This window comes from Patagioenas fasciata, chromosome 12, assembly GCF_037038585.1.
Source record: "Patagioenas fasciata isolate bPatFas1 chromosome 12, bPatFas1.hap1, whole genome shotgun sequence".
Classification (NCBI taxonomy): Eukaryota; Metazoa; Chordata; class Aves; order Columbiformes; family Columbidae; genus Patagioenas; species Patagioenas fasciata.
In genome coordinates, this window is record NC_092531.1 from 23,087,867 (window position 1) to 23,114,440 (window position 26,574).

A 26,574-nucleotide genomic window follows, 5' to 3' on the forward strand; every position below is an offset into this window, starting at 1 on the left:
TGTTTGATTTCTTCCTAGTGTAATGGTCTTGGTCTAAAGATTTTGGCTCATGGAAATGTTCTGGGACAACGGATGATCTCCAGAGGTCCCTCCTAACCTCAACCATTCTGTGATTCTGTAATATACAACGTTCATGGAAAAATAAGGAAAAAGCAGTAAGAAGGAGGAATATGGTCAATTGTACTTACTGTTCCAGACCACAGTAATACTTGTGTGGTAGGTGCAGAGCTTCGGAGTGTTAATGGAAGTGTCTTTGTTGTTCTTGGGATAAAGGAGAATTTTGCTGTCCTCAGCTCTAGAGAAAGTGAAGGATAGTCTCCTCAGATATAGTCTCTGATATTCTTATGACTTGTAGGTGATTTTCAGAGGTTCTCAACATGCATAAGTCCAAGTTGAATCTTTGTGTAGTTCCCAGACAATCCTGCCACCCATTTTAAGCTTCTTTCAAGGTCTTTCCATTATAAGTTTATCCTACAGCATAGAAAGAAGAGGGAACTTTATCTACTGTCATCCAGACTTGCAGCAGCTACGTGAGAGGAAAGCATCAAACTGTGAAGTATCAGAACCAGAACTGAATCCCGATGCCCAGAGGTTAAACAGGTGTGCCTCTCCCCGTTAGCATCATCACAATGCATTTTTTCGGCTAAATGCAAGGTAGCAGGACAGATTGGCTTATGGTGAGTTCCCCCAAAAGTCAACATAGCATCCTAAATCAGAGACAATACTAACAAAACAAGGACCAAGCTTTAGCTGGAATGCAGGTGTTTGCTGGGAAAGAGGGACTGAAACATGAATCAAATGCTACCCAGAGTTTGCAAATCAAAGAACTACTGGGTTGCAAGTGAGTTTTTTCAAAGGACTGCACGAATATCTACTAGAGTACCAAGGGACTTCTGTCTCATGGTGAATTATAAGCAGAAGACAGGTGCAGGCATTGATTTGGCTAAAACATTCTGTTTGAGACATAGTGGAACTTTTTGCTGTTTGATTAAAATTCCTTGTGCTAAACCACAAGCAGTTCCTCACTTTCACTTTGTCCCAAAGGGTTCGCTCTGGTGGGGGACACTGAGCAAGTGAGCATCTTATCAGTCTGTTGGTTCAATACATGCACCTTCTGCTAACTGCATGAACAGAAGGGAGCGAGTCAAAGCTGAACAAAGAATTACGGTGCTGCTGGAATTTGGCCTTCAGTCACATCCACATAATGCCACCTTAACCCCAGTATGATTATGGTGGTGTAGGTCAGGGTAAATTGTGCTCCCGTGCTAAGGTAAGTTGTATATCTTGTGCTGTGTGCTGCAAAGAGCATAATTCCTTTTGTCATTTTGCAATTGGTATTTGTTGTGTTTTAAGGCTGAATTTGTTTTCAGTACTGTTCCCAGTGCTATTACATGCAGCTGCCTCAATGCCCCAACTTGTAATATTTTGTGGAAATTGAGTGAGATCATGTATGTATGTAGAGTTACCATCTAATAATGCCAGATGTTGTGTCATGAGTAAGAGCTATTAAGAAATTGGCTTGTGATTCTTCAGGTATTCCCCACAAAACCTACTGCTGTGAGTCACCCCAGTGAGACTGGTAGGATCAGACCTTGTGTATGCTCCAGTGGGTTTTGTCCAGTGGTCTTCTCGTTACAGAAGCTACTGGTGGTGACACAGATGTGCTGGACTGGTCACTGACCTTGTTTCAGTTTGAAATATGGAACTATGGAAAGCTGGAGGTGAAGGGAATGCGCCCCTTTCACATCACAGTTGAAAGATGGTACCAGGATATGTTTATCAAGAAGCTTTCAGGGTGAGCAGCCATTAGAAGGATTTTATTGTTGTACCACAGTTATTGCATTCACACACAAGAAGGTGTTGCAATTGTGCTATGAGCTGGGAAATCACGGTGATCCTGCTGCAAGACTCTCATGTCACACTGTTCTCTGCCATAACAAAATGCACACCCCAGCCAACGGCTTGGCACACAGGAGGGTAAAGTTGTCTCCTGAGGTGAGGGAAGGGAACCTGCCCCACCCCGATGATATTGGTTGAGCTTCAAAAGAGCCTCGGTTTGAGACTTCTTGAAGTTTCTTGATAAATCGAGATGCTGCACAGAGCAATTAGAGGCCAGACCTAAAGGTAGAAATGCTTAATCCTTATTTTTAGCACCTTGCTTTTTAAGAGTGCATCCCACTCAGTGAAGTAAATTAGTAAATAAAATTAAAAACAGGGAAATGTAGGCATAGAAATAGATCGTTTTCTCATAAGTAGATGGTACACCTATATTAGAGCCACATGAGAAGCAGAGAGATTGTAGCCTGAAAGCTAAATGTCACTTGGAGCAGTTCCCTTGAATGTAGCTAAATCTCACTTTAGGGATCACAGGACACTCTGAGAAGAAAGACGTTTCTTTTCTTCCCTTGAAATGAATGTTTTACATCCAGAAGACGTACGATATTTACAGTTTAGTGATTCTCTGATGTGTTCAACAACGAGGGGCTCTTAATTCTTACATGCTTTGGAAGGTGTTGGTTTTGGTAGAGAGGCTACACGTGCTGTGCAAACCTCAACAATTATTAAGAAAAGCTTACATAAGGAAGACTTTCTTGAGAGGCTGTGTATGTAACAGATGGGCACTACCACCCTGTGATGATTTCTCAGGCACCTGGATTTGTGAAGTCTTGGGGTTTTTTCTTAACCCTGTGAAGGGACAAAGCCTAACTTTAGTAATAACTGTGTAAGCAGTCCAGCCAAATTTTAATTATTAGTAGGCAGAGACCTCTGCTGGAGGTTGTTCAGTACTTCAGAGAAATCTAGATTTACTATTACCTTGAACAAAGCTTGGAAAACCCTTCTGGTGAGAAAGCCAGAGGCCTGGCAAGGGCTACATGGATGGCAGCTTAGACATTCTTTATGTGCCCTTTCTCTCTGTCCTTTCTGAATGGCTTTCTTTAAAGAAAATACTTGGATCTGTTCACAACAACGTCTCTGGGAACAAGTGGTTCGTGTGACGCAGCAGTGTCCTGGCAGAGAGCAGGATGGCCATGGCGTTGGCAACAGCCATGCAGGAGATGGGTGATGTAGGCGACCCCAGGGAGAAGACAAAGCCCAGCTGGACGAGTCCTTTTGGCAAATACACCGTGGTAGTAGCACCAGCTTCAGAGAGAGCCATTAACTGCGTCAACACATGTTCAGCAAGATGTTGAAGCCACCCTCCCTGTGCTAGTCTGCCCTGCAGAAGCTTCCTCACTGATATTTTCTTGCATTAATAGTTGCAGTGCTTTTGGACGCGATGGTACAGCTAGCAACGCACGGCCAGTTGCTCATCAAGTTGTATAAAGCTAAAGCTGGACTTGGCACAATAGTTTTTTCCCGGTAGGTTACAAAATTTGGTAGCTGTCAGGAGCATTTCTGGAAAGGAAAACGGTTTTGCTCTAGGCCAGCACCAGAAACAACAGTCACCAAAGCTCCTGATATTCACCAAGTGTCCACGAGGCATAGGTCTGAAGAGCCCCAAGTTTGTCTCCTGACAATAAGATTCAAGCTCAAAACTAAAAGAACATTTCTCATGGAAATTGCAACTCAGAAGCATATGCTGTTATTTTCTCCCCAAATCTACAAAAAGTTACCCTAAAATGTCTATAAGCATCTGGATTCTTTGGAGTTGATCTGTCAGTCCATTGGCTTGGCCAGGTAGGGAGTTACAAACAGTACAATCCATGCAATTCGGAGTAATTTATGCTATAAAATGGCCCTCAGGCAAAGTTCATTAGTTAATATAAAGATTCCTACTGACATTTTTTTTTATTGTGCTCAAACAGAGCATCTCCACCAGCTACATAATATGCATATGATGTATGCAATAGATCGTGTTTTAACAGTTTCCCTAGCCATTTACAACTGCAGCTTTCTCTGCTTTACACTGAGCGGAGCGGAGCTGTTGCCCATGTGTACAAGGAATGGCAGTAAAGGTTTCAGTGTGAGTGACAGTCTGACAGGCTTCTTGGAGGGCTCAGGATATTCACTTCTAAACAAAAGCTTCCCAGGGGACTTCTCATTTTCCTTAGAAAAATGTGCCAAAACTTCCTTGGTTTATCCTCAGACCAAAGCCCAGGGTAGAAATCCTGGCTTTTAGTATTTTATGGTTCTGTGTGATGATGTTTTTTTCAGTTAATTTTCATACAAGCACATTCCTGCTCCTGTTGAACCAAATAGCCAATACTGAATACTCGTGGACTAATCCAGTTCGCACACATCTCTGTATTTGAAAGAATATCCGGAAGAAAACATATAATCTTGGCCTAAATCTCTTTCACCCAACACCCCACCCCAAAGTCCAACCTCCCTATGTAACTGCTTGTTCAAAACTCCTTCTCAGTAAATTTTCATGTTCTGCCTCTTCTTATTTGTCCCTCTTTTCCTCTGACAAACCACTTCTGATGCCAATCCTAGATATATCTTAGGAATTCCTAGGCTGTTTGGCTTTTGATTTTTAGAAGAAACCATGTGTTTTACTAACTTTGTCTTACACAAAGGCCACATTGACCTACCCATCTCAGTCGTGTTTAAGCAGCAAAGGATCCTCTCATACCTCCTTCCTAACACATTGTTTGACTCTTTTTTGATCTACGCCAATAACATCATTTTCTGTGGTAAATAGAATATGTAGCCTTGAAATATTTTAACTATACAGAATATGTTATCTGAAATACAGAGCTGGATTCATATAGATTAGGTTCCCTCACATGCCGGAACTAATCATTCAAATTTATTTTACATTATTTACTATTGATCATAAATAAAATTCACATTGTGATAACCCTCGCTATGATATCGGACCTGCTTGTTGCTCATTTCTCCAGGTGTAAGCGGTTTTCATAACCCGTATGTATCTGTGTTTTGTGACAAACATTTGTCACAGACGTAGGCTCCACTGGACTAAGGTGCTACACACGTGCAAAGAGAAAATTTCTGATTTTCCTGTACACTCCACCATAACATTTCCAAACACTGTGCCTGAACTTCGTTTTGCATTGCTTATCCCCATGAGCATGCCAGTCTGCGTTGACGTTCTAGGTTACTGAAGCTGTCTGGTGGCCGTGGCCGTGTCAAAGGAGAAAAATGAATGCAAATGTCCATAAAGAAACACATGGCCAGCTTAGGCTAGTCAGTGCAAAGCTTCAAATTGACTCCATTAGAGGATCAAACACTGGGCAAAAGTTTACTTACATTACTGTGCTCAACCCTGATGAAATAATTGAGATTGCAGCTGGAAGGAACATGTACCCCGTGGAATCCTTTAAAACGCATGTTGTTTTTATTAGCATTTTTACCTGTTATGCACATCATTAGCATCACAAGGGAAGCAGGAGTCATTGTACATGTATTTCGGAAAGCAAGCTAATTTTAGAGAAAGCCAGCGTTATCTTCCTTTTACACTGAAAAGAACGTGATTAGAAGTACAACAGAAAGCAAGAGTGTTTGCTTTGGAGGCCACTTTAAATGCATTTGTATGTTATAAATGATCACAGAAATTAATATGAAAATACGCATAGAATAATTTTGGAATTGTCGATGTTTTGGCAAGCAAGCGAGAAGCCCTTTCTCATAGTGTCATCTGGTTTTAGTTTCACACTAAACCAGCCCAGCAGTATCATTTTAAATAGTGCAGGAGGCCCCAGCTGGGCCTCCCTGACTTTTAGGGCAAAATCCACCAAAATGCAGAAAGCAAGCTTTCCCTCTGAATAGCGAGAGCCGCGTGTCAAGAGTGCGTGTGTGTACGCTCTAATATAGAACTGAGTTGTGTGATTTCTGTAGGTGTTACAAATTAGAAGTGAAACCAGGCTTGTCACCTTCTCCTAGACGAAGAATTCAGACCAACCAAACAAAAGCCCAGCCTTGGGACTAATCAGCCTTAAAGATGGAATAAATTAACATTTTAAAAGCAAATCCGTCCCCAGCAGAGTTGTTAGCCAAGAACAGGAAGGCTCCACTGAATCCAGGAGAGCTGCTGACATTGCACAGGTATATTCCAATGCATGGTGACATAATGTCAAGACATAACAGCTTCAGTCTTTTCAAGGCAGAATCTTTAGTTTGCCTCCATAGGATTTTTCATATGGAGGTGTCTCTACTACAACCTTCATTCTACTCAATCATTTATTCTTGGAGCTTTTGTAGGACACCTGGGTGATTCAGTCAGTATGTGGATAGACAGAAACAATAAAGCTCCAGGCCTTGGGAGCATCACAACGTAACCCAGATTCCCCTCAGCTGCAGAATAACAACTGCACATGTTCTGACTTGGCTCCCAGGCTGCTGCCCGGTCAGTGGGAGGCAGGAGCTGAGGGCAGCAGCCTTGGGCATGTCTGGCAAGGAACTATATGCCATGAATCTGGAGACAAGCATCTCGCCGCTCAAAGCAATAGTTTGTAAGTGTTTGAAGCACAAGCTTCAAATAAAGGAGCTTGCAGGGGCACTTCGCTAAGAAAAACGAGAGAAATGGAGCATTTGTCCTTAATCCAAACCAGAGTGGTTGCTGACAGAAGAAGGACACTGAGAGGATCAAAGCTGTTGTCAACAAAAAAAACGTGGTAGTTAAAAGAGAGCGTGCAGCAGTACTGATACCTCCCTCTCTGCAAAAGGCTGAACGAGACTGCACATAAACGTTTTTACGATGGTGTCACATGATGGTGCTGCATTGACGGTGATAGATTTCCTGGCAAACGTTTGTGTAGAAAGGCAAACATATGGCAGAGTGATCTACTATGAGCCGGCTGTTTGGACCTCCGCCCAGCCCTTCAGGGATTCTCAGGATCACTAAGAACCAGTAGGTTCGTTATAGTATCTGTGCGTATGAGAATGTGTGTGTGAGAGGGAGAACGAGTTCATATTCAATGAAATAAAGGAATGTGCATAAAACATTCCTGATGTCTGAAGGTTTACGTCAGCTTTGTGTGTGTATACTTCACTGAATCCAATTCCATGTGATATATGTATACCATTTAGTATAATCTGCTTTTTCATTACTCGTAGTCTGTAAGTGTGAAGAACTATGTAGTATTTATAAGACTGAAATCCTGTCTAGAGGACTCAAGTACAGAATCTTGCTGGTTGTGCAGGTGGGCGGTCAGAATTAACGGGAGCTTTACTCTCACAGGCTTGTGTGAGCCCGCTCCCTTTCATCGCCTCGTGCAGCAGAGAACCGGGTACCCCAGGTACACGCTGGCCAAATTCTTCCTTATATTGGTGCCAGCAAAGCTGCACCAAGAGCATTTGGCCTATTGACCTTTGTTGCGATTGCAATTCTTGTAAACTACATATTTGCTGAGGTATTAATTCCTCGCTTTAATGTGTATACTTGTTGTGACTTTCTTGACTTTGAGAAATGAACACAAAACGGAACCACCTTTTGCCCGTTCATTTAAAGTCCCATTGCTGAAACAAACAGACAAACAAATTGCACAAAGTCTACATGATGGCCAGTACTTGATGTTAAACAACTGATGGTTTTCAGTTACAGAACACCATGCTGTTACTGCCTTATATTACTGCCCAGAACCTCAATTGTTCATATACCCTGTTAACAATGTTAATTTGATGTTATGTGGATGTTACTGATATAAATAGTTTGTATTGGTTTGAATCCTTCTCTATCGGATGCTGAAGTCTACATGCAGTGAGTTCCCTGAGGTCCCACTGTAAGGTAAGACCTGTGCTGGGAGGGTGGCGGTGGCCGGGGGAGGACACTGCGTGGGATACAGGCAATACATGAATGGATAGAAGATTTGGATATCGCTTTTGGACCCAAAGTCCCTGCTCATCTCTAGACAGGCAACGTGCCCTTTGAAAGTTTCCGTGGGAGGTTTGCCTGAGTGAGCCAGGAGCATCATGTCCAGTGGGAGTAACAGTCTATAAATACCTGCCCATTATAAGACTATCATTGCCAATTCTGTTTGGCTGCTTCATCTCATAATATTCTCTTTGACTTTCTTAATACTAACCAGCCTAAATATTTAATGCTTGTCTTCCAGCAATATACTAAGCCCCTTGCTGCTACCCAGTGAAGATAGATATCATTTTTCTGTTTATTCTGAAACATTGTAGTTCCCTGTACTACAGTGGGGAGGTTTGAACTAGTATTTATGTTCGATAAGATAGCATCCATTTAAACATAATGACAGCTAAAGAAGAAAATAAACAAGTGGTCAGAAAGAAGCCACTTCCTTACCAAGTCGTTATGTTCTAATTCAGTAGTGATGTTGTCACTTCTCCAGAAAGATGTACATTTCCTGGCTTGTAATAATTTCTCTGCAAATCAGTTAGGACGTGTATTATTTTGAAATATTGTTATTATCATTGTATGTCATTGAGATTTTACATTTTAGCAACTCACTTTCTCAGTTATATGAATCAAAAGCAACTTCACTGTATCCAAAGTATACACAGTTGCATACACAGTAGCAGAAACAGACCCTTTGACTTCTAAGAGACCTAGCGCATATCGGCTGCTTGCTAGCAAGTGCAGTAGCCCTGATTTATGATTATTCTATTTATTATTTATAAACATATAACTTTCCAAACTCAGAAGAAGAAAACCATGCCTTCTTTGAAGAGGGCAGTGTTGAGGAAAACAAGGTCTGACTATGGGGAAAGGGATACAACAAAGGGATACAACAAAGGGATCACTGAAATGCCAGGCAAATCATGTTAATTACAAGTTATGATCTTAATTGTTATTAAGCATGCTAACTTCCTTTCCTCCTCCACATCCTCCTCATGACCATTTCTTCTTATCCTACATGCCACCTTAATTCCAGGCTCTTTGCATTCCTATGCTAACCCTCACTCATTAGAGATGTGGAGACATAATCAGCTGTCCTAAGTGTCTGGGAGAGATGGAGTTTTGGGGAAGGAGTTCAAAAGAAATGAGGTTGTGCTTCTTGAGAATCAGGATCCGAAGGGGACGTCACAAGCAGGGAGTATAGGCTGGAGATCTCTGAGAGACAAATAGGTGAGCAGGATATTAGGTTTGGCATGGTTAATGGGGAAACGATCGACATGTGGCCGCCACATGACAAGATGTAAGTAGGAAGGGGCAGTCTTGCAAGCCATCGCAAGAAACATGATCTGGAGGTGGTGGGTATGTGGAATGTGTGAAGAAATATGCTTTTAAGGAGCTCTCACGGGAGGCAGCTGGAAGCAGTTCTCGTGTTGCGCGGGGCGGTGTGCTGATCTTTCCGAGTACACCAGAAGGCTAAAGTGATAGCATTTCAGAGCAAGGGTGCTGGTGGTGGATTCAGCAGCTCCAGTCCCTCCCTTCCAGCTTCCCTTCACTCCATGGAGACGAAAGGAGTGGCTGCCCAGAGAGCTGGGTCCTTCTTTGTTGGGTATGAGGGAGAGGGAGAAAGTAACCCATCAGGTGCAGTACCATCCATATCCACTTCCCCAAACCCTTCTTCATGTCCATTCTCATCCTGGCACCCACCGTGGTCATCACCCCCAGCATCACCATGGCCACACGGCCTCTGAGGACTCTCCTCAAAGCCGTATCTGTGTTTTGCACATTGGCTTCGCTGTACGGAGCATCCTGCTGCTTCTTTGCTCTGGGTTAACCCCAGTAGGGAGCTCAGTCCCACACACCCACTTGCTTCCCACGCACTGGAGAAAGAGGGTATGTGGATGGGAGAGGGCCAGAAAGAACACGTAGTGGTGATCTCTGGAGAAAAGTACCTTCACGGAGGAGAAAAATGTTCATGGGTAAAGAAAGACAGTAAGATTTGGATGTGGCCTCGGTAAAAGAGGTGGGGGGAGATAAGACCCATTTCATAGATTTGAGTCACTGAGTGTTTGATGATGTTGACCATTGGAATAGCGGAAGATGATCAGAAGAAAGCTTGAGAGGTGACATCACAGGAAAAATGCTGAGAGTTTCCTACCGATTTCAACAGAGTTGGGATGACATTCCAGTTGTTCAGTCTGCGTTATGTTAAAGAAGAAACTCCTGACTGAATTATCAATTAATTCCTTGGGTTTTTTCCCCTGGGATAACACCTACGCATCACACTGCACTACAACAGATGAGGTTCAGAGCTTGGGTTCTGGAGCTGTGAATTCCAGAGAAACAGGTACATCCCAACATCAAACTGCAGCCCCTGAGAGGGGTTTTACGGAACAAAACAGTCACAATCTCAAGAGGTTACATGATTTCTTTCTGTTCCCTGGCTTCTGGCACCGTCATTCAGGTGACACAAAAGTGAAGTTAAAAAGCTCCTTAAATAAATATGTTCTGTTGTCCGTGTCGGGATGTAATTATTCATGAAGTCACATTCCAAAAGGCACTTTGATGAATGTACCAGAGGGCATGTGAGAGAAATCCTTTTCTCCAGTATTTATGAGGGGAAACTACGATGGTGTAAGTGTCATGAATCTGGCACTAAATTTATTTTTCCTGTCAACTCTCAACATATTTCTCACCCAATAAATTTCTGAGGCTTTAGATGACACATCTAAAATATTTCTCTAGAGGAGAAATATCTGTTGCAGGTTTTCTTTCCTAGGTATTATGGCTTTGTAGCTTTAGAGATCATAGTTTCTCACCTGGCCATTTGAAGAGGCATTTTATAGATTAGCATATCAAATGGAGATGAGAAGTCATTAGTTTCATTGTAATGAGTGATGTCTCTACCAAACACTTAAAATTATGGGAACAGCAAAGTAGACCATGCAACTTCTGTCTGACAAGATAATCTTCATATCATGGGTAATGTTTAGTGGATACTAATAGAAGTATTAGATTTTGATGAGTGTTTCTCAACAAAATGCTGCTAAAGCATCTCACATGCCGCAAGAGAAAATCCAAAGAACAGTGAAGTTGTAAAGTCAGGTAGTCAGATGTTGGGAAACACTTGGGCTCAGGGTGCTGGTGCAACTTTAGTTCTACTGTCTTCTTGGGACGTTTGTGATAGAGTCTTTAATAATCCCTTTCTGGGTTGGTTTGGTTGGTTTTCCCCCCCAACACAAAATCTCAGGCTGGTTACCACTTAGAGACTCTAGCAGGTCATAGAGTCCACTACCTTTGGATGCAGTGTCAAGATTTCCACGTAAGCTGATGAGTTAATGATGACACAGTAACAGATCATTAACTAACAGATCATTAGTCTTTGCATGGAGAAGTTACCAGCAGAGAACGAGATGTACTGAGCCGCAGAATTTTGGGAGATAATGTGTGGGTTTTCTTCATGTATGCTAAGGTATTCTGGAATCCATGTGTTATTGTGATTGTGGCTGCTTTCACCTCTGTATTCACAAATCCTGCTTTTCTCACGTCTTTCCCAGGCTTTAGCTCCTGCTCCCCTTCCAGGTTTCCCAGTTTGTGCATGCAGGTCTGGTCACTCCGCTCTGATACCTGGCCCGGGTACCCGCAGGGACACAGCCATGTTTTCCTCTCGTGGGCTTTGCTTCCACAGTCATCTCCAGTCATGAGCTGAATCACATTCACTTTAGCCTAGAGCACGTTTAGTCCAGACAGAACATCTGACACTTGTTTATCAAACCCTAGTGAGCATGTATGAATGCTTTTCAGCCTTGCAACTTGACTACATTTTAATGGATATTCTTAGGATAAAAAGAGGTACCTGGCAATTTGGTAATTTTGCATTTATTTCTTCTACTCTCATTGTCAGAAGAGTTTTGATTTTTAGTCACACGATCATCATGGAAAATTTAAATTCTAATGGTTCCATTATGAAAAATACACAAGCAACGGAAAGCAAAGGTTTGAATTTGAAATTGTTAAGCAGCTTTAACTGTAGGCATCTCTTGTCTGCTGTAGCTTTGGTTGAAATGCCTGTAGAGAACAAGGAATGGCAGCAACGCATTCCCATCTCAGACGAACCTTTCCAGCTGATAGTGGAAGGCTCCCAGCCAGGGACGAAGTTAATTTTAACTGAAGTGCTACGATCTATTCTGCCTCTAGGATACGTGTTCACACCTCTGCAACATGGAAAGCAATCACCTTAAAGATCATCTAATTTAACATGATTAGGAGACCACTCCAGTGTATAACATAAGAAGATTCATGAAACTGAGCACAGATAACTCAGTCCAGCTATGATACACACCCTTCTCCCTTCTAAGCTTATTACAGGGAAGGCTTGAGATCCCCCAGTGAGCTTCTTATCTCCAGTAATTAAGAATATCCTAATAGGCATGCTAAGTGCCTTTCTCTGCGCGTCAGGATGGACATATAGCATCATGGCCTCTTTCTGCCTGACATAAGTACCTCTGTGATTGCAGACAGTGCTCTCAGACATGTCTTGCACAGGGGAATGGCTCAGTTGTGACTCAGAACAATGTTCTATTAAAATATTTAACAGACAAGCACCAGCTTACTGTGGACATAAGCAAAATACTAATCATCGTAATCATCACTGATACATTTTTACATACAGGAAAAGGAAATGCAGAAGGAAAGAAAACTACACTGGCTATAGATAGATGTAAGTAAAAATAAATCATTTTATTTCAGGATCTTCCAGTAAAGTTGATTACACAAGCGGCCATGCTGCAGAGCATTTATAGTCTGATCGCAGAAGGGCTTTGAGTGGGGAAAGCGAAAATTTTAAGTGGCCAGAGACAGAATTTCAGAGGCCAATATAATAATCTGTGTGGCTTCTACAGACACAATATAGGCAGCATCACACAAAATGGCAAGTGCAAGATAGCGGCATGAATAGGGTCCATGCACAAGACAGTTTGCATACAAATGTTCAATATATGTCTGCAAAACTATGAGCATGGAGTATTGCATGCAAAACTTACGTATCTTTAAATATTTATTCATGACTTTGGAGGGTGCTTTTGAAATTAGCCCTTTTATGTCCACATGCTCTTTCCTTAAAGATTCAACCACAGTTTTGAATCGATGGAATTATTTCTCTATGAAAACTGTCAACCAGGAATGTAGCTATTTTTCTCCTCATATGAATAGGGGGGAAATTATCAGGACTGGCTTAAAGCTTCTCAGTAGCTTAAGAACATCGTTTCCTGAGAATTATTGGGAAAGCAAAACTCAGTGGTGTGGTAGTGGCCTATATACATGTAGCGTATACATTAGCAAGCCTTCGCGCCCCTTCATGCACTCTTGTGACCTGAAGTTGCTCTTGAAGTGTTTGGAAGACACCCTCTTCACTCATTTTTCCTACTTCTGTGTAGAAGGGGTAGATGGGCTCCCCTTTGTAATAGAAGAGAAAGGAACAGGACACAGGTGACATAGCAGAAGATCCCAGGCTTTGTACGCTGTAATGAGTGGCTGGGGGGGTTATGCACACTAAGAAACTCCTTTGCTGCTTGTGCTGAGGTGGCTTGCCATGCTGTTGATGTGTGTAATGTTTGGTTTGGTTTTTCATTTATCAGCAGGGAAATTTGCTTTATCTTCCCCATCCATTCTCAGCATCTTAACCATGGCTTGATGGAGGAACTGGCCAAACCTGAGCAGAGTTCTTACCTTAGCAACTCATTTATCCTTTGCAGCCTATACACAAAAGAGAGCTGCATCCTTGCACGTCCATGGGATGAGTTTTCTTTGGAGCTCAGTATGTGATTATTTTCACTGCAGACTAGCAACATCATTCATTCACTGCATCCTCTGCAGACATCAGTGCTGGGACAAACAGAAGTGAAAAAGCAGACATTTCAATTAGATGTTGTAGTTCAGTATCTAGTCACTTCAAATTTTGCTATTCCGACATTAGCAATACATTATTGCATGGATGCGTATATAATGTGTACAGTTTCCTTTGGGAAGAAATCAGCATATATCCTGTTCATTCCCGATTTAAGGTCACTAAATAAGTTACTAGAAAGAACTATTTATATCTGTAGATAAAAGTATTCCAGACATAAGGCTGGTTTGGGGAGATAGTAAAGGTATGGGAGGTGAGACAAAACACACAGGACTATTTTGGATAGAGTCCACAGCTCCCGCACTTAGAGATTTCATATCACATTTTTCTGAAGGGAATTTAAGCTGAAATGAGGTATCAGTTTAAACGGATGCAAAATCCTATCTGATGTGAAAGTGAAAGTGAGCTGTTTGGCCACATGTCTATACTGAAGGTGGCTGCGTTGGCAACCCTGCCACTGATCTCGGTACTTCAGAAACAGATAACAGCAGCGAGCACGGTGCCAGCCGATCATCTCAGTGTTCATCCAGCTTCTTGGATTTTTTTTCCATTGTTAGGTTGCTACTGATACCCAAGCTAACGGTTTTACAGCAGCGCTTCCCCCAGCAGAGAAGGCCTTATCCTGTTTTACAACCCAGACTGACAAACTTTATTGACTCAGCTACTACCGACAGCAGCATTTGGGTACCAGAGCCACATCTGGGGACACCATAAACACTAAGAGTCTTCTTGGTCCTGTTGCAGCCCAGGTACAGGTGCTAGAAGACGTGTTCCTTTCTCTCTCTGCCATTACCAGCTTTTACAGACTGGTGGTGCTCTCTATGGCCCATCTACTCCCTGCCTGAAACGTAACCGTACAGCCTTCAGCCACCTTATTTCCTCCCCATCATCAGGAACTGCCTACAGCCAGGTGAGCAGCACCCAGCCAGAGCTGCCTCCCTAACCCCAAAGGGGACACTTGCCATCTTGCATGTTGGAATAGCTGGGGAACCCACTCCTACAGTCCCAGCCAAACCTGCAGAAAAACCTTCCCTAAACTTTTTCAGTTGTGGCCCAGCTTGCAGGTGCCTCCTAGTTTTGATCCTCTAGACAATACTTCAGTATAATAGATGGCAATAATAATTGTTTTCTGAACATTACAACTCCAACTGGTAACATTTTGGTAAAAGCAGCGATATCTGGGGTTTGGATTTGCGAGTTCCCACTGCTTCCCTTTGACGGAGATGCATGTTTGTAATAGCTGGCACCGAGAGCCATGACCCAAGTGCCCTCCGAGGGGACGCCCCTGTTGTGAATTTAAGCAGATCCCAGGTCCAGGTCTTTGTGGCTGTGGATTTTTTGAGTTTTAGGCTGAGAATGAAGGCGGAGGGGTTGGCGGTGGGGAAAACCCGGGGTACGGAAATTGGGAAAACCCTGTGCCCTAGAGCCTTTGCCCAGAGGTCTGTGTGGGGCAGGGGTTTGGCTGCATGTGGGGTCGGGGTCACGCCAGGGGTCTGCGGGCACCCTCAGCAAGGGGGGCTGCCCACAGGGTGTGCACCAGCCGCACGGGGAGCCCAGGGCACCCAGGGAGCCGATCTGTGCCGGGGTCCTGGCCTCCGGGACAGGGGGGACAGGGCACCCCCAGGCCCAAGGGCCGGGAGCCAGTGGCCGGGGGAAGTCGGGGGCCCTGCCGCAAAAATCAGCCGCGCTCAGCCGCCTTCTCCTCGTCGCCAGCCTCCATGTCGGGCGCGCATAAAGAACCATGTCATGCTTCAGCGGGGAAGGGAGGGCCGGGAGGGACTGCAGCCGCTCTCTGCTCTCCTATTTTCATAGAAACCGATCTGTGTACCTAGAAAATAACAGGAAGGGAAAGCGCGGGGAGAGGCGCGGGCGGGGGGGCGGATAAGAAGATCCTGTTTTCGGTCGCTGCCCGAGGAGTAATTCGGAGGAGACGGCTCCATATTCCCGGGGCCGCGGCGGCTGCGGCGGGGATGGAGCGGGCGGCGTAGCCAGCTCGCACGGGGGGGCCGCGGGCAGCGCCGCGCCCGCCCGCCGCCGCGGGGTGAGGGCTCCCCGGCCGCCCCCGCCCGGCCAGGCGCCCCGCCGCCAGCCGGCTCCCTGGTACCGGGGGCTGCTGGGGTTGTGTCCAAGGCCTCCCCCTCCCCCGCGTACACACTCACACACACAGTCACACACACACACACTCACACACACACCCCATCTCCTCCTGCCGCCGCCGCCGCCGCCGGAGAGATCGGGGATTGCCCGCGGCCCGGCCCCGCTCCCGGCTGCGCCCCGTGCCCGGGCGCATCGCACCCCGCGGGGGCTCGCCCGGTTGCCCCCGGGGCGGCGTGTGCGGGGCGGGGGGTGTGGGAGGGCGGGGGGACACACGGCAGCTCCCGCGGCGGCTCCCGATGGCTCGTCCGCGGCCCCGAGAATACAAGGCTGGAGACCTGGTGTTCGCCAAAATGAAGGGGTACCCGCACTGGCCGGCCCGGGTGAGTACCGCGGCGGGGGCGCCGGACCCCGCGCCGCCGCCCCCCTCGCCCTCCCGCCGGGCGGGCAGTGGCCGGGCCGCCGTGAGGCTCCGCTGGAGGCCCCGGCCCCGACCCCGCCGCACCGGGGGCCGCGGTGCGCGCCCACCCCGTTATTATTGTGCATCTTTTCTTTGATCTTCAGGTTTCTCCCCGGCCCCCCGGGAGGAGGAGGAGGAGGAGGAGGAGGGAGGGAGGGGGCGAGCGCGGGCTGTACCTGGGCTGTTATCGCGGGGAGGAGGCTTGGGGAGCCGGCAGCCCTGCCCGCATGACAACGATGCTGTTTATTATACGCCCTCCCTCGCCCCGGCCCCCCGGCTCCCCTCTGGGGCAGAGGGGCCCCCAGCTCCCCCCGGGCCCGCCGCCTGGGGCAGGGCAGGGCAGGGCGGCCGCCTCCCGCGGGCTCTGCGCGGCCCGGGGCCCGGGTGGGAGACAAGGCCTCGGCCCAGGCCTGGAGACCCGTGCGGAAGGGGGCACGGCGTGGGGCAGGGCCGGGGCCGGAGGGGGGCATGTGTGGAGGGGCGAGGCCGCGGGCACGCAGGGGGAAGCGGCCGCGGGTGTCCCCGGGGCGGTGGGCACGGGGAGGCGGGAGGCCCGGCCCGGCCCGGCGTGGGGCGGCTGGCTGAGGGGAAGCCGGGCCTGACTGTGCCGCGGTGCCCATCCGGGTGCTGACAGCCCCGCGGTGGCCGCGCCGCTTTGCTGAGGCTGTTTGGGTGCTGGGCCTCCCGCTCAGCCCCTGGCTTTATGCTGCCTTTTACTGTGTTGGCTTGCTTTCACAGCCCTTTGTCGTTTTTTGGTTTATGCCGCTGTGATATAACTGAGGTTCAAAGGCATCGTGGGCATTTGGCAGTCAGAGAAGCACCCCATTGTATTTAAAGGTTCATTTTGGGTGCTGCCACAATAACACAGAGCAGAGCTTTCTCCAGAGGGTCTGGTACCATGGGTACCACGGCCTGTCCCTTCCCCGCTTTTTGGTCACTGTTGTGTAAACTCACCGTGCAACACGTGTTGTTTGGACTCATTGGCAGGCATCAGCCGAGTCTGTATTCACTTGTCTTCTCCAGCCTTACCAGGGCCAGGTCCATGCTGTCATTTTGTAGGCAAAGGGTAGTTACTGATCTTTGTAAAGAGCGTGAAGATAGTGAAGTGTTGTATACAACATGCGGGAAAACGTAGATGGGCAGGATAAAGATGGACGGACATGTAACATTGCACTTGACAAGAGAGCTCAGGAAGAGGATGGAGGTGGGAAGTGAATTGAAAGGTGTCCTGAGGATAACCAAGGAAGCAGAAGTGTTGAACAGCAGTTACAGGAGGGAAGGCCAGCACCACAGGCTTAAGCAAGGGTCAGTAAAGGAAGAATAGTGAGAGGGTGCTGAATATCTAGAGGCATGTAAATAAGGTGATGCATTCAATTATTTTGGCAGAACAGGCTACAATTAGCATGCAAAAGGCTGAACTTAATCAACACTATGTTGTGGTTTTGTTATTCTATCATTATACAGATTGGTGGATATACTGACTAAAAAATGGCAATTTATGTCAGCAGAACAGCATGAGCCACTGAAAATTGACTTCTTTCCTACCTCTGTCGTGCTTTAATTTACTGTGAAAATTCTAATGTGAGCAGTTGAGACCATTACCACGTTGAAGCATGTTAATCCCTTTCCTTTTTGAGACTTGCTAAAACTCCCATTTGTTTACCCAGCAGCAGAACAGGGTCTTCTGTTTTAATGGCATTTTCTTGCCTTTAGCAACACCTTTATATACTAGGCAGCTGGTCATAGCCTTTGACTGGGTGTCTAAATAGGTATTTGAATGGCAAGAATATCCAACAGGGTACATCTTCACTAGGATGAAAAAATAGGTGTGCTATTAACATAACTTCCTTCCTTTGTGCAAACTAATAGGATGTAAAGTACAAGTGAAGACAAAGCCGTGTGTAGTTTTAACATGACTTAGGAAGTGGAGGTGGAAACTGTGGAAAGCCCAGAGTCTACCATCAGGTAGGAAGAGAGCGGCCAGGCTAGGGGAGCATCAGTACTGGGTTTCAGTTCACCTGGGTGTCAAGAGACGCAGAATGCGCTCTTGTAACATGTAATGCACTTACGTACAATTTCATGTTAGATCAGGCTGATTGCTACCTAAACCTGATGTATTGCTCATGAAAAATAAGAGTTTATACCATCTGTACTAGGACTTTTCTTCATCTTGGCTGACAGGTCTTGCCTGATGCACACTTTCTTAAGCAAAGGAAAAACCTACTGAGGAGACTAGTCTCATTTTGTTTCCCACAAAACATTATTATATACAAATTAAAAGAAAGGAAGTATTTGAGTTGAGAATGCAACTCAGATACTCTGATTAACTGAGTGCCTTTTATCCAGCAGATTCACTTGTTTCCAGATCCTTGAGTGTTTGCTACCTGCTTCTCTATTCATTGTGCAATTAGTGTGTTTGATCTTTGTATTCTCATGTAAAAACTTACATATTTCATGCTGATACATTAGCTTAATAATACAAGTAATAATACATTTAAATGGCAGTATTATTGCGTCTACCACATGGTGGTTTGCATCTCAGAGCCCTTTGGCTTGAATTTCCTGTCTAGGGATAAACTCCTTAAACTGTGTTTAATAAACCTGAGACGTGTTAGAGCAGGACAGAGCGAATCTGCCTGCCCTTCCATGAAGGCACAGACATAACAGACCTGGCTCAGAATCAGCCGTGTATTTTTGTGTGCGTTGTAGTGTCATGCAGCAGATCTCACTGGGATCCGCGCCCCGCTCAGTTCCTCTTGCCTCTCGTTAGAAGAACAAGACTGCAGGCCTGACTCTCGTCGCTGTGAGTAAAGAGAGAGAAACCGCGAAGAAAGTGGCCAGGTACCGATGATAAGCCCAGGGACCACTGAAAAATTTAGTCTTATAATTGATGGTCTGTTATAAACTACATTTAAAGTTTATTTGTGTGTTAGTGTAGAGTTTATTGGAAAGGGACCAAACTTACCACACTTAGCCAAAACAGTAATGGCCGGTAAATCTTATCTTTACATACCCTGTTCAAATAGAATCGGTGAATAAAACCACTATGTTCAAAAGATGCTTTTAGATACCTGGTGTCTGAAAGATGTCACTTAGGTCTTACTACCTGGAAGGGCTGCTTTGCACTTTAGTATTGCATTTTCATGGGCAAAGCCAAAGTTTTCTTTAGCTTAACTGGAAGACAGTGAATAGGTTTAGGGCTTAGGCGCCAAGAATTGTATTGAATTGTATTAATAACAGTAGATAACATTCTGGCAGCAGTTTGGTTTAACGTGGTTTTTGTGTTAGCCCGTGATGTCAGATGCTCATCAGAAATGCAGAATAAATACAACTGGCCAGGTCATCAGTTTTTGTAATGGAACAAATACGCAATTGTGTTTCCAGGGAAGGTGCTGTTGTGATTAAAATACGGGAAATAAGGATTTGATTCGTTCTACATTTCATGAGTGGTCTTTGCTTTTGAAGCACTGTCTTAGTTCCCTGTTTGTAAGTGACAGTTAACAACACTTTTCCCTTTAAAAAGGTGAGGTGGTGTGGAGTCAAAATCACTAACATTTATGAGTTGCTTGGCTGCGGCTGTGATAGGAACTGTATTAGCACACATAGACAGAAAAATGTCTTTCTTCAAATACCCTGGTTTATCTAGGATAGATGTCCTGGCTTATTGAGAAATTGCCCCTTGAGTAGTCACTCGGATGAGATAAAAGGGAAAAACTGGTGGTAGATTCAGGAAGATCAATAATGGTGTTTGTTTTATGAGTGACCCTGTAGAAACAATAAGCACTTAGTTGCTGAAATTAGCTGCTGATTTAAAAATAGGAAGGAAGCTGTTAATGCAGCTGTAGAGAGCGGAGGAAAAAGTCTGGAATGACCTCAATAAAATAAGAGCATGCCCATGAAAATGGCTAATGCCATTATTGAACAGAAACATGGGTTCTTGCAGCTGGGGAGCCCAGAACTAGATTTGGGTGAACACAAATAGTTTGTGTGGGGATGGTAAAGTTGATTTGGGCCAATACAAAGGAGATCCAAGCAGGTAAGACAGTGTGTCTTAGTGTAAAACACATGAATGTTTAGAGCTATTCAGAGCGTTTTGTGCTGGGGGAGAACGCAGCCTTTAAAGTGCCAGTGTCGCACTAACTATTATTTACGTGTATTTACTGTCTTGTGAAGGTGAATTTCCCGTTTTCTGGGATCCTGTTTGTTTTGTCCAGGTCCTTTATTACTACTCTGAGTTAACACCTACTTGACCTTCAGGTTTGCTGGTTAGCTGACAGTCCTCATATGTGAATATCGCTATTAAAGAGCATCTGCCAATAGCAACGGCAAAATGGTATTTGGGGCATTTTAATGTGTCAGAGTTGCAAATGGATATGAAGTTTTCGGTGTATTGCTTAGAGTAATACATAATAAATGTTATCATTTTAATGGGAACTAGTGTCTGTGGCAGGCTGAGCATTGCAAATGTAAGGATTACATGATAATGTTTAGCTGAGCGTGTTTTTTCAGTATTGTTGACCATGTTCCCCATCTAGCAAGGCATGAAAGTGAAGGCACCTTAAAGTATGAACTAAAGTAATCCAAGGGAAAGGCTTAGAGGTAAGCTTGTGCTTAGAAACTCTGTTACACTAGAGCCTAAAAAGATAAGGCTAGTAACGCTACAGTATTGTAGTTTAATATAATATTAGAGACTATTAAAAGAAATTACTACTACAGAATTCCAGTAGACTTTCAGCATCAGTAAAAGAAATGAAATATGTGTAGTTTGGACACCCCTACACAGGCACTTTGGTGAATAAACCTCTCTCTTCCCGTTCAGTGGGGCGAGGATGGAGCTGGTGGGTCGTCTGTGTGGACTGAGGCCCATGTCCTGCCATAGTTTGGGCAAATACAAGATCCTTAACCAGGAACAACTTTGGTCAGTTGTAATGGCAAGTGTGACAGCTTGGAAAAATCAAACCCTCAAACACATCATAGAAGAAAGATTCTACATTTGAAGTGTTTGATATTTAAAACAGACCATTTGTTTTCTTACTAGTATAAGGATAAGGGAAGGTAGATTTTCCATGGCAGGGTTTATCTTTTTTGGCAAAGAATGACAGGCAAAAATCAGATTAGATCCAGAAAACTTCAAAGGGTCCATCAGAAATAGACAACAGATCTTTCTCTGTGTTTTTCTGCCAAAACCCATTCTGCAGTCTTTTCAGCTTTTCTCCTTGGCCATTTGGGACCTGTCCAGTCCTTCACCATGTGCTTTTCTCCTTTTTCCCCTTTTGGTTGCTGTCTTATGACCTCACTTTTGCCTTGTTACTAAATATGAGTCTCCTGTGACTTCTCCTTTACCAACTCGGAGCTTCTTCCATTTCTCTCCCTCTTTAATTATGTACCTCACTCATACATCACTCCTTGGAGATCTGCAAGCAGTTTCTCTGTTTGTTCCTCTCTGAGATGAGATTTGCTGATCACTGCAGGGCTCTGCCTTGCCCAAGGAACTGATGGTGAAGCCCTTGGCTTCCAAAGGCATCAGCCCCGTAATTTTTATACATAAAGCTGAAGCATTGCTTACAGTAACATCTTTCCAGTTGCTCTTGTTTGGCAAACGAACCACTTTGGGGCCAAGATGTTCGATGCTTGTTGTTAACACAGGCAGGGATATTTGGGAAAACTTTTTTAAAATTCAATTCTTTAAATCTCTCTCTTTTTTAATTAGTCTAAATAACCAGCCCCAAATGTGCAAGTCTCATCTTTTTGTGTAAATGACAATAGATGAATAACATTTTCTCCTGCAGTGTCATGATTTTAAGTCCAAATGAAGCTAACCCGGAATGAAGACAGCGGTCTCAGAAGTTTGGAGGCAATAAACAATTACATTTTGTCATTCCCATACTGTACAGGCTTTTTGTTAGATATTTTTCCTCGTCATTTTGAAGCCACTGAATAATTTTCATCAACTAATCTCGTGGAAATCATTGGACATATGTTTTATCTGAAAGAAGGGTGTCTCTTTCAGTGAAATCTGTAGCCTGTCAAGTCAATCTCTATGTTCTTACTGCAGAAAGTTCCAAGAAATGCTAGCTCCCATTACATTAATTGATAGATCTCTTTATTATTGTGTAAACAACCTTTTTGGACCCTCAACTGGAAGGATTTTTTGTTAGTGTAGGCAGCAAAACGAAGGCTGAGTTTTCACTCTTAACTCTTCATTTCCTGATTTCCCCGTCATAATAACGCGTTAACGAGTCTTCCTACATTTAGGGTAATAAAAATACTGTAAGCAAGTGATAGCTGGCTGTAAGTACACACAATTGTCATTGAAGATAGATAAAAGGATTTCCTGATAATGCTGGAAAAGTGATGACAATGTGAGAGCTTGGACATTTTAACTGTTTGAGATGGTGTTGTGTGAACAGTGAAGACCTTTCCACTGCGTGCTTGAGAGGCATAAGGGAGAACAAGTCTGCCTGAGGCTTCTCAGTAATACTGTAATTCGAGTGATAAATATAGCAACAAACACTGGAAAGTAGCCTGTGTGGAGCAGGCAGGCAGAGGTCGTGGAACCGGCTTTTTAAAGGTGTGTGGAATTAGCTGAACATGGGGATTTTGCTGTATCTTTAGGTACCTTCATGCTTTCCAAGCCTGCCCCTGTGTCACCTGTATCTCTGCATACGGTGGGTAGGTATGTGTGCATACACACAGCTATTCCGTGCATGGACACACGCACACCCCCAGAGAAAACATAAATACTTAAACACAGGGGGAGCACATCACTTGACTCTGGGCTCCAATAGAAGCAGCATCAACAGAGAAGGGCCCAGTAGTTTGGCTGAAGCACAACAGGAGCAACTAGAATAAACACTTATTTGAAAGATTCCAAGAAATATTTGGCAAATGAGTAAGTGTCATGAGGGAAAGCTTCTAAAACTTAAAGAAGGAAACAGATCCTCGCTTCCTTCTCTTGGGAAAGTCTCTGCATTACTGGCTTTGCACATCTGAGACTGTTTCATTGATTTGTGTAACAGCCAGTTCGAAACTTGATACAGAAATTGAATATAAACTGCAGATTCTTTTCCAGTTTTACTTTCTTCTATGCGGACTATGTGACATGACAGTCTTGATTATACTTACTTTTACCTGAAGGGCATATGAGACCTTGCTTTGGGCTTGGGTTTTTGCTTTTTTGTTTGTTTATATTATTTTTTTGTTGTAGGAAACAAAAGGAAGGTGAGAAATTTGAGTAAATACTACAGCATCCTAACAAAACAATGACCTTCCCGTGTTATGATGCAGTTCCTACAGCCCCGTTTTAAAGTTCCCCATCCTTCAAACAGTCTCAGGTCAACCCAAATATTATCCTTGGCATCACTGCTGCTCCAGAAAGACACATGATGTTCTTGAATTTCAGTAGGACTTAATCTCTGTCTCCTGCCCTTTTGTAGAGCCCTGCTGAAATCTGAAAATGCCTTTGGAGTCGGCATAAAGGGAGGAGATGACATTGTACTGTGCCCTGGTGGCACAGTGAGAAGGGACAGGTGCCCATAGGCTTTGGTCTCTGCCTTAGAAAAGCACATTTAAATCTCTTTCTGTTTTCCTTTAGCAGACTGCAAGGATAATTAGCATACATCTGTAGCCCTGAAAATGCAAACTGGAAACAACTGTTTATTTTGCCTTGTAGCAACGTGTAAAAAAAACCTAGAGAGAGGCTGCCAGCTCTAGGTTGGCTGCTTGAATAGAAGACATCACATAACAAATGAGGAGAAGCAGGGCAAGGAATATCATATACCAAATACCATCTTTAAGACCATGAGTTAACAAAGCATCCTACGTACATCAGAGTAAGTAGGGCCGGGGAGGAAGGGAAAAATTCCTGACTGTAGGGACTTTACGGATATCGCTGTGGTGTCACTGATGTCAACTAGGAAACAGTGTGTCAGCCTTTAAAGTCTTTTGTATTCCTTGGGCTTGGAAAGCACCTACCCTTGAAGCTACTTACAACAGAAAGTGCAACCACACTGAGGCCATGAGTAGAAGAAACTTTAAGTCTGGGAGAGCTCAAGACACAATTGCACAATAACGCAAACCATTTCTGGGAATCAATCCCATATCAGACTGGATTACTAAATGTACTAAATATAAGTACATATTGAAACTTAACTATTAGCATAGGGAGTGACCTTACAGAGATATGAAGCATCAGTCTGGAGATGCAGTCTAGATGGGAGAAGCAGGAAAGTACAGATAGAGAAGCAAATGCTATGGTTGCGAAGAACAATTCTGGAGTTACCGTCCTTCCCTGGATATGTGTTTTCCATAGAAAGTCATTGGGTGCAAGCAGCTCTTTTTTGTTACTTTTTCTTCAGCTCCACAAATCTTACATCTTACAGTGTTCAGCCTTCCAGGAGGGGGATACTGTGAACCCCTTCTCTTAATTCCTGGAGAGTGGGGTATCTTCCTCAGCTGGAATCTCCTCCATCTGAATGAAACCAGAATCCAGGTTTCTGTTCCTGGCTGTTACCCTCGTCCCTAACCTGTTGCTGGTACCTAGGTGGCAGTTCCTCCAGCTCTTCCTCCACCTATCTTTTGGGAAAACTTTAAATATAGGGCACTTAGGGTTCCACTTTTCTGTGGTGAGTATCAGCATCTTCCCATTGCAGGAGCTGTGGGTGGAAGGGAGGGAGGGAAGCCGTGTCTGAGTGGCGTTCCGACCAGCGTGCGCCATACGTTGGCCATCCTGACAAAGCAGCATAAGGAGGTGCCAGAAAGCAGAGAACTGTGCCTCAAAGGGTGGTTTGTGTCCTTCCTTTTCTCGAGGAGTTTTCCCTCCCTCTTTCCTGCTGCTTGTGCAGAGACCACCAGTCACAACAGCCACGGGGGCTGCAGAGCCAGCGGGCACCCAGGGCCGTGATTTGCACCCCATATAGAAGTGGGGCCGGTCATTCATAGCCTTCTTCCCTGCGATACAATTTATTGTTCATCACTCTGTGTAAATCAGTCCCTCCAGCCCCATTGATTACTTTCTGCTGTGTGCGTTGACATAAATATTGTGTGTATTTTTCTTTAACTTCCTTCAACTCATTACCAGCCCGTATGGTGATGTCCTGCACAGGGCCAAAATAATTGTGCTGGGTGCGGTGGCGGCGTGTGAGGGTTGTGTGCCAGCTCTGCCTGGGTGTGTGTTTGCATATGGGGGTTTCTGCATATCGCCTTGACCTTTGCAGCACATTGGTTGTTCGAATGTAACTTGTGGTCAACTATTGGCTTCCTGTAGTATTGCTGCTTCCAGCTTTCCCTCTCTAATGTTGCCGATCCCTTTTCCCAGATGCCTTAGCCTTTTCCTTTTGCAAGCCGAATTTCAGTTTACTTGCAGTTCTTATCTCTCACAGACCTAGGTCTCTGTGAGTCAGTTGTCATATGCGTTTTACCATCACGGGGTGACTCCATGTTTATACATACATACATATGGGCATAAAAGACTATCTTCATCTTAATATTTGCAAAGGTTCCAAGTTTACTGTGCCAGATTCCTCTTCCAGGACACCAAAGTGTTCAGTGAGGCAGACTGGCAAGCAGTGCACCTAAGCAAAGCATCTCATGCCAGGCACTCTGCCCTACTCTAGTGGCATCTTTTGTCATCTTTTTCTTAAACTCATTAGATGCTAGTTGGTTTTCAGCCCAGATGTCACTGTTTCCATCAGAGCCGGTGTAAATTTGTGTTTCGGTAAGGATTTCTTCAGATACCGCTATCTGGAATCCAACTAGGTAGCGTTCATTCAGGTTGAAACACGTGGAAGTGTTTGCGGAGTCGAGGTTGCTGTGTTCTTCGCCGCGTGCTGTTAGCACCGCGTTGCGGATTTCGGGTGCTCCGGAGTCGCTCTGCGGGGCTGCAGGCTGCTCGCTGTCCTGCTCCGTACGGAATGGCAGGAAGGAGATGATACCTGTCCCATTCATTTGCTCTTTGAAGACCGTGTCCCAAGGGCAGCGAATGAATTTGACTGCATAAAGATTCCTTGATTTCAATAAAACCGCTTACGTGTGCTGTAGAAGCAAAAAGCAGGACCACAGCCTAAGGGAGAAGGCAGACGTTCATCTGAAAACAAGACAGAAATACAAGATGGCATTCCTTCCTGCAGTGCCTCTCCAAATACCAGGGCTTTGGAACGATATTAGTGCTGCAGCAAACTCCACAGATAATTCTTTTCAGATGGTGTGGGGATCAGGTGGCTCACATATGTTCACATTTTCAGGTACTCCTTTTTGCTGCTTTTTATCAGGAGTTCTTTTTCAAAATCTTCCTCCTGTGCAAACTTTATTTTTCTTTGTCACAGTGTTTCTATCACAGCTTTTAGAAGAAGG

The 26,574-nt window shown here is 44.7% G+C and overlaps 1 protein-coding gene and 1 long non-coding RNA gene across 3 annotated transcripts in view; one reads left to right on the plus strand and one right to left on the minus strand.

The window, feature by feature from the left end:
• Positions 1-168: 168 nt before the first annotated feature.
• Positions 169-16,470, minus strand: LOC139828963 (uncharacterized). Of its 2 annotated transcripts, none has more exons than XR_011741124.1 (3): positions 16,401-16,470; positions 13,493-13,648; positions 169-295 (listed from the first exon to the last, which is right to left on the minus strand). It is a non-coding gene; the product is annotated as an uncharacterized lncRNA (long non-coding RNA). The 2 variants fall into 2 exon arrangements; XR_011741125.1 differs by lacking the exon at positions 169-295 and adding an exon at positions 5,372-8,295.
• Positions 15,994-26,574, plus strand: part of HDGFL3 (HDGF like 3) — a 35,379-nt gene continuing 24,798 nt past the window's right edge. The window contains exon 1 of the mRNA XM_065847566.2: positions 15,994-16,147. Coding sequence (XP_065703638.1) covers positions 16,064-16,147 — 84 coding nt within the window. The 5' untranslated portion in view covers positions 15,994-16,063. The remainder of the gene's footprint in view (positions 16,148-26,574) is intronic.